The 8954-nt window shown below is 37.9% G+C and overlaps 2 protein-coding genes across 2 annotated transcripts; both read left to right on the top strand.

Moving 5' to 3' along the window:
• The first annotated feature begins 308 nt into the window (after positions 1-308).
• LOC113365299 lies at positions 309-4256 on the top strand. The gene is made up of 2 exons (XM_026606889.1): positions 309-837; positions 911-4256. Exon 2 carries the CDS (start codon positions 2055-2057, stop codon positions 2415-2417), a length of 363 nt encoding a protein of 120 aa, XP_026462674.1. The 5' UTR covers positions 309-837; positions 911-2054; the 3' UTR covers positions 2418-4256.
• Positions 4257-5701: 1445 nt separating this feature from the next.
• Positions 5702-8933, top strand: LOC113365298 (serine/threonine-protein phosphatase 4 regulatory subunit 3-like). The gene is made up of 8 exons (XM_026606888.1): positions 5702-5855; positions 6023-6383; positions 6454-7389; positions 7558-7750; positions 7825-8143; positions 8259-8453; positions 8547-8701; positions 8860-8933. Exons 2-8 carry the CDS (start codon positions 6087-6089, stop codon positions 8931-8933), a joined length of 2169 nt encoding a protein of 722 aa, XP_026462673.1. The 5' UTR covers positions 5702-5855; positions 6023-6086.
• Positions 8934-8954: the final 21 nt, after the last annotated feature.

Raw genomic sequence — 8954 nt, 5'->3', positions numbered from 1 at the left:
TAGATTTCACAGATGCATAGTTGTTTACAAGATGCTTCATTGGATGCTTCTAATACAAATTATCAATTGTAAGAGCCAAATATTTAGTTTTAGATATTTTGGTGTATGTGTACAGAAATTTTGGAGGGGGGGGTCTTTAACAGTTTTTTTTTAAGTTCATTTCAGATGACTATGTTTTAATCACATGTTTACAATTGGATTTGAAAAAAAACGTTTATGAAGAAAAAGAGATCATAATCAAGGCCTTGTATAGAAAAAAAATTGTAAGATAGATTTTGTCCACTATTTTTATATTTTTTTCTGTTACGTTTTAAAGAAAGTAATTTTGGATGAGTTTATTATAAATAGTTTTATGTTACAATATTTTCTTAAAATGTTGTGATAGAACTACTGCTATTATTAGTAATGGTTTTATCGTTTTTCATAGACCCCTGTTCTTTAAAGAGCAATACTTGTGATCTATATTGACCTGTTTGTAGCTAATGTTTGTAATCAAATTGTTTTTAATTATTATTCAATCATGCTGATCAGACAATTTAAATATTAATTTAGAATAGTCTTGTACTGAAACTAAACTTTAGTATTAGTATTTATATATCTTATATTGTGAATCAGGTAAATAATTTATTTTGTAAACCATTTTACAACAAAAGCATTGTATTTTGGTAATTATTTTGCATATTGTTATGAATATGAAATACAGTGAGTGAAGTGTAATGAACGTTTGAACTATGACAATCTTCAACTTGTGCTGTGCTGATTCATGCAGAATATCATGGAGGAATCTTTCAGAAGAGCAAGACTTTGTCAAATTTCATATATGGCTACCAATTTAAGGTAATAAATTAATATATTACTATATAAAAGTTTCTTTCTGTTTACTTTTTATTTATATAAAAATGAATTTTAGTTTGCTGGACCAAATGTTCATGAATAAGGCTGGACTGGACGCGCTATCACGACGTGCAAGAAGATAGCTGTGCTGAAAAAAGAGGAACACTACACTATACTACAGTTCTGGACACTACACCAACGCGCAAGAATAGACTGGACTGGACGTTCGAGAAGAGGACTGGACTGGAAGTGCAACAAGAGAGCTGGACTGAACTGGACTTGTGAGAAGAAGACTAAACATGCGAGAAGACCATACTGGACTAGGCGTGCAAGGAAATCGCACTGAACTCTGCGTGCTAGAAGATTGGACTAGACTGGACGCGCTACGCCATATTTGAGAAGGAAACAGGACTGGATGTGCAAGAAGAGGGCTGGACTGGACTGGGCGTGCAAGAAGAGGACTGGACTGGACTGGACGTGCAAGAAGAGGGCTGGACTGGACTGGACGTGCAAGAAGAGGGCTGGACTGGACTGGGCGTGCAAGATGAGGGCTGGGCTGGACTGGACTGGACTGGATGTGGAAGAAGAGGGCTGAACTAGACGGGATGTGCAAGAAAAGGCTGGACTGGACTGGATGTGCAAGAAGAGGGCTGGACTAAACTGGACGTGCGAGAAAACCATACTGAACTGAGTGCGCAAGAAGACCAGTACTGGACTGGGCGTGCAAGAGGACCGTACTGAACTGTGCGTGCTAGAGACCGGACTAGACTGGACGCGCTACGCGACGTGTGAAAAGAGGAGTTTACTTGGACGTGCAAGAAGAGGGCTGGACTGAACTGGACGTGCAAGAAGACCGTACTGGACTGAGCGTGCAAGAAAACAGTACTGAACTGGGCGTGCAAGAAAACAGTACTGAACTAGGCGTACTAGAATACCTGACTAGACAGGACGTGCGAGTAGAAGACTGGACAGAGGACGTACGAGAAGAGGGCTGGACTGAACCGGACGTGCGAGAAGACCGTACTGGACTGGGCGTGCAAGAAGACCGGATTGGACTGGATGCGCTACGATAATGGAGGTGCAAGATGGCTGGACTGGGCATGCAAGAAGGATGGACTGGACTGGACTGAGCCTGCAAGAAGACGAATGGACATGGCGCTCTTCTACGGCGTGCAAGAATAGATTGGTTGCGCTACGCAACGTGCGAGAAAAGGATTGAAATGGAAGTACAAGGAGACAGGACTGGACTGTGCGTGCAAGAAGGCCGGACTGGACTGTGCGTGCAAGAAGACCGGACTGGACTGGGCGTGCAAGAAGACCGGACTGGACTGGGCGTGCAAGAAGACCGGACTGGACTGGGCGTGCAAGAAGACCGGACTCTGGACTGGGCGTGCAAGAAGACCGCACTGGACTGGGCGTGCAAGAAGACTGCACTGGACTGGGCAAGCAAGAAGACCGGACTGGACTGGGCGAGTAAGAAGACCGGACCGGACCGGACTGGACGAGTAAGAAGACCGGACTGGACTGGACTGGGCGTGCAAGAAGATTTAACCGAACTGGACTGGGCGTGCAAGAAGATTTAACCGAACTGGACCCGGGCGTGCAAGATTTAACCGGACTGGACTGGGCGACCAAGAAGACCGGACTGGACTGGACTGGGCGTGCAAGAAGATTTAACCGAACTGGACTGGGCGTGCAAGAAGATTTAACCAAACTGGACCCGGGCGTGCAAGAAGATTTAACCGAACTGGACCGGGCGTGCAAGAAGATTTAACCGAACTGGACTGACTGGGCGATCAAGAAGACTGGACTAGACTGAGCGATCAAGAAGACTGGACTGGACTGGGCGATCAAGAAGACTGGACTGGACAGGGCGTGCTAGAAGACCGGACTGGAGTTGGCGTGCAAGAAGACCGGACTGGACTGTGGGCGTGCAAGAAGACCGGACTGGACTGTGGGCGTGCAAGAAGACCGGACTGGACTGTGGGCGTGCAAGAAGACCGGACTGGACTGTGGGCGTGCAAGAAGACCGGACTGGACTGTGGGCGTGCAAGAAGACCGGACTGGACTGTGGGTGTGCAAGAAGACCGGACTGGACTGTGGGCGTGCAAGAAGACCGGACTGGACTTCGCGTGCAAGGAGACCGGACTGGACTGGAATGGACTGGGCGTGCAAGATGATCGGACTGGACCGGGCGTGCAATATGATCGGGCTGGACTGGGCGTGCAAGAAGATTTAACTGAAGTGGACTGGGCGTGCAAGAAGATTTAACCGAACTGGACCGGGCGTGCAAGAAGATTTAACCGAACTGGACCGGGCGTGCAAGAAGATTTAACCGAACTGGACTGGACTGGACTGGACTGGGCGATCAAGAAGACTGGACTGGACTGGACTGGGCGATCAAGAAGACTGGACTGGACTGAACTGGGCGTGCAAGATGACAAGGCTGGACTGGGCGTGCAAGATGACCGGGCTGGACTGGGCGTGCAAGATGACCGGGCTGGACTGGGCGTGCAAGATGACCGGGCTGGACTGAGCGTGCAAGAAGACCGGGATGGACTGGGCGTGCAAGAAGACTGAACTGAACTGGACTGGACTGGGCGTGCAAGAAGACCGGGCTGGACTGGGCGTGCAAGAAGATTTAACTGAACTGGACTGGGCGTGCAAGAACTGAACTGGACTGGGCGTGCAAGAAGACTGAACTGAACTGGACTGGGCGTGCAAGATGACTGAACTGAACTGGACTGGGCGTGCCAGAAGATTGAACTGAACTGGATTTAGCGTGCAAGATGATCGGGCTGGACTGGGCGTGCAAGAAAATTTAACTGAACTGGACTGGGCGTGCAAGAAGACTGAACTGAACTGGCCGGGCGTGCAGGAAGACCGGACTGGACTGCGCGAGCAAGAAGACCGGACTGGGCTAGACGCGCTACTATGACGAGTAAAACTGGGCTGAGCCAGTCGCCAGAAATAGCGCTAGATAACTGAAATTGCAAGAAGACTAGTCCAGATTGGGCGTGCAAAAAGACCGGAATGCACTGGACGCGCTACTACAACGTGCGAGAGAATTGGACTGGGCTGAACGCACTACTACGACGTGCAAGAAGATGCCTGGGCTGAATGCGCTATTACGACGTGCAAGAAGATGCCTGGACCGCAGCTGGGATGCAACTACGACATGTAAAAATGGGACTGTATGCATCTAAGACGTGCAAGGACGGGGCTGGATCCGGCGACGACGTGTAAAACGGGGCTAGATACTACTACGAGGTGCAAGAAGAGGACAGGACTGGACGTCATTACTGGGTGCAAGAAGATGGATGAATGGACGATTCCAGGAGTTGAACTTCTTAGTTGTCATAATTACAAGATTTAGTAAACAATTTTGAAAAAAATAAGACATGAAGTCATTAGCTCATTGTTAATATTAATGATGACATTATATAAATCATAATATAGAGTAAAATGAAAAATCATGTTATAAATGTAGAAATGCATTAACAATGATATATTTGTTCAAATTTTTTTTTCTTTGGTTTTTAAAATAAGTATGTTTAAAATAAGTAACAACAATTTTATGGAATAACAAACCAAATGTTGTAATAAATATTTTTGTAATTACGTTTTATTTTATTAAATTCATTCACAGAATCAATACGTGTTTCCTAAATCGCAATATTTTTTTGAATGAAAACAAAATTTTGGTCATCATGTAATTTTTGTTTTCGAATTCTTTTTAAATATCTTAACATATATATATATATATATATATATATATAATGAGTAAGTTCTTGTGGGGGCACTACATCAAAGAATAAAAAGCAAAGATTTATAAATTAATCTTTAATTCCAAACGTTTCGACATTCAATTTAATGCCATCATCAGTGGATCTAAAAACAGTATAAAAAATTAGTATAACTAGGTAATTATAATATATGTGGAATGGTATATAAACTATAAATATAAGAGAAAAATTAACAAAACAGCAACACTTAACAAACAAAATATAAAAGATAGAAAAGGTAATTGAAACTATATATTAAATAGATAAAAAAGAAAAAGTATATATAAGTACACATACGTATATATACATATACACATGCATACATATATATGTATACATTTACACAGATATACATATATGCACGTGCATGCATATTCACAAGGACGTACATGTACTTGAATAAACATACATATACTCATATCTATCTATATATATATATGATTGTTTATTTTCCGAACAGTAAATCCAATAATAAAAAACAATTTGTTTTTTGAAGATGTTTAATAACGACGTTTCGGAACTAGATACGTTCCATCAACAAGTTTATTCTGTAATAGCTTATATTTCTATATCACTAATATTTTTTGTTAAAAACACTAGTTTTTTCGAGAATATTTGTAAATGTTTTTGACTTCACAAGACTTTGTAACACGTATTAACAAAGTCTAGTAATCGGGCATATCATCAATAAAAAACATTAATTTCTTTCAAAAATGTATTTTACATCCATACGTTTCGGCTATAATCCTATTCAGTGACAAAATTAGAAGTTATTAAAAATTATATAAAATATATTACTTACATGATGAAGTGTTCTTAGGCATCCATCAAACGTAATATTCATCTCAGTTCGGTGTCTTTATACTTATTTGTCTATGGGGTGTCTGTAAAAGTGAAGTTTGAAAATCGCGCCATGCTGCCATTTTGTCCACAGTTTTTGCCACGCGAACCCTTTAATCAGAAGCGTTGTTGTGAATTCAATATGGCGATATTAATGTTATGAACTCTTTCTAAAGAACGTCAATGTAACGCTTGTTGAATAAATTTTATATAATTTCTAATATGTAATTTAAAATTGTGAGCTGTGGTATTTTGAATATTTTTATTGATAAAAGATTTATATAATTAGATGAATTTGAGAAATGTGTTGATTATTTGCTAAACTTTAATTGCTGTGGATTAAGTGATTTGCTATTAATGGTTCTATTGTAGAAATATCTAAATAACCTGACAAGAGTGAGTATGTTTAATGAAAATTTTGCATAAAATATAAATGACCAAGATATATACAGAATTAAGTAACTTTTAATTAATAAATTATGATGCGGTATAGTTATATTTGCATATTTTAATTCTTCCATTTTTTCGCATATATTTGCTGATATTGGGAATACATTTTATAGATGAATACTGCTCAGATATACTTTAGAAACGGATAAATAAATCTTCAAAAAAACATTGCTCAATATGTCAGATACTAGGCGAAGAGTAAAGTTATATGCCCTGAATGCACAAAGGCAGTGGGATGATAGAGGCACTGGTCATGTGTCTTGTGTATATATTGAAAGATTGAAAGGAATTTCATTAATGGTCCGTGCTGAGTTAGATGGTACATTATTATTAGAATCAAAAATTCAACATGATACTACTTACCAAAAACAACAAGATACTCTTATCGTTTGGTCAGAGGGTGATAATTTTGATTTAGCACTTAGCTTTCAAGAAAAGGCTGGTTGTGATGAAATTTGGGAAAAAATTTGTCAAGTGAGTCCTCATCTGGTACATGTGAAATATATTTCTTCAAGTATGTATAATTTCTAATATCATTTGACAGGTTCAAGGAAAAGATCCATCTGTGGAAATAACACAGGACATTGTAGAAGAGTCTGAAGATGAGCGTTTTGATGATATGTCTGATAATGCTCCCCCTATTGAGCTGCCGCCTTGCGAATTGTCAAGATTGGGCGAAATAAGTGAAATGATCGCGCAATGTTTAACATCTCAATTGCGCAAAGATAAACTAGCTGCTGCAATAGAGTCTGACAATTATATCCGAAAATTGTTAAATCTTTTTCACATGTGTGAAGATTTGGAAAGCATAGAGGGTTTGCATCATCTTTATGAAATATTTAAAAACATATTTCTCTTGAACAAAAATGCACTGTTTGAAGTCATGTTTGCGGAGGAAACAATTTTTGATGTTGTTGGCTGTCTGGAGTATGATCCTAGCTTAAGTACACCCAAAAAGCATCGAGATTACTTGAAAATGTTGGCCAAATTTAGAGAGGCAATACCCATAAAAAGCCCTGATCTTTTAGCCAAAATTCACCAAACTTATAGAGTGCAATATATTCAAGATATTGTTTTACCAACTCCTTCTGTGTTTGAAGATAACATGCTTAGTACACTATCTAGTTTTATATTTTTTAATAAAGTAGAAATTGTAACATTAATTCAGGAGGATGAAAGATTTCTTACTGACCTGTTTTCTTTATTGACCAATGAAAAAACTTCAGATCTGAAAAGAAGAGACCTTGTATTGTTTCTTAAAGAGTTTTGCAATTTTTCACAAAATTTGCAACAACCTGGTAAAGAGGCATTCTATAAAACACTGACAAGCTTAGGAATTCTTCCTGCTTTAGAAATAACACTTGGTATTGAGGATCAAAAAACTAAAACAGCATCGATAGATATTTTGACCTACATTGTTGAATTTTCACCATCAGTTGTTCGAGAATATACTTTGCAGCAAGCAAATAATGTGGAAGAGGTAAAATCTAAATCTAAATTAATGTCAGAAAATAAATTTCATTATGTAAAAAATCATATAGTATACTCAAATTTCGGATACATTTTTGTGATTGTTCTACCTTTTCTTTACGAGATATAAAATATTCCAACCTGTAAAATTTTTATATACATTTATATTTACTATCAGGACCAACTTCTTCTAAATATAATGATCCAGCAAATGCTTGTTGATCAAGATCCTGAACTGGGAGGAGCTGTTCAATTAATGGGAGTTCTGAGAATGCTACTCGATCCAGAGAACATGCTTGCTTCGAACACGAAAACAGAAAAAACTGACTTTCTTAATTTTTTCTATAAACATAGTGTGCATACACTCATAGGTACTTGTTATTTATTATATTTGAAAGAGCTATATATTTTGAGCATAATATTAAAGAAATTTTTTATATCATAGCGCCGTTGTTGGAAAATACAACAGGAGAGAAACCACTACAAGAAGATTATCATACTGTACAGTTATTAGGTCTGGTTCTCGAATTATTATCTTTCTGTGTGGAGCATCACACATATCATATTAAAAATTGGATACTCAATAAAGATCTTTTGCGGCGTATTTTGGTTCTCATGAAATCAACCCATACATTTTTGGTTCTTTGTGCTTTGCGGTTTATGAGAAAAATAATTGCCCTAAAAGATGAATTTTACAATCGCTATATAATCAAAGGCAATTTGTTTGCTCCAGTTATCGATGCATTCCTTAGGAATAACGGACGGTAATATTTTTATATACATTATTATCACTTATGCTAGTTCGATGTTTTTTCTCAAATTATTTTTAACTTGTAATGAATATTTTGTAATTGATAAATTTTGTTATCTGAATTTTAGCTATAATCTACTAGACTCTGCTGTTCTAGAATTATTTGAATTTATAAAATTAGAGGATATTAAAAGTTTGTGCTCACATGTTGTGGAAAACTTTGGTAAAATTCTAGATGAAGTAGAATATGTACAAACATTCAAAGCACTAAAAACTAGGTATGATCAACTGAAGGACAGAGATCGTGGAGGAATTTTAGATGGGTATGTTTTTATACACAATGTTTTGCACACAATCTTATTAATAGATATAAATATAATAATAGTTGTTAATTTTGATTTCTTCACAAATTTTAGAGTACCCTCTATTTTACGTAATTCACGATATCATAGAGATCAGCGGCAACTGGAAGAGGAAGAAGAAATGTGGTTCAATGAAGAAGAGGAATTTGAAGATGGTGGTGATTCTGTTGTACCGGCACATAAAATTGATACAGACTTAGACTCTTTAGGTAAATAGCGAATGTTTTTTTTGTAACTATTTTCAGTAAGGTGTTATTACATCAGTTGTAAAGTAAATGACTATATTTAATTTATTGTAAAAAATGATTGTTTATTTAAGAATCAATAATTGTATGAACATAAATTACACTAGCCTATTCTGTTATAGGTAAAATAATTGAAAAAAAGGCACCAGAAACTAATGGTCCTTTACAACACGTTTATCAAATGCCACTCTACTAATAATGCTCAAAATACAACAAA

Source organism: Ctenocephalides felis, unplaced genomic scaffold, assembly GCF_003426905.1.
Source record: "Ctenocephalides felis isolate EL2017-DRISC unplaced genomic scaffold, ASM342690v1 CF-g0.4_SCAFFOLD_00859, whole genome shotgun sequence".
Taxonomy (NCBI): domain Eukaryota; kingdom Metazoa; phylum Arthropoda; class Insecta; order Siphonaptera; family Pulicidae; genus Ctenocephalides; species Ctenocephalides felis.
Note: the sequence above shows the minus strand (reverse complement) of the source record. Positions and strands in the feature narration are given on the sequence as shown.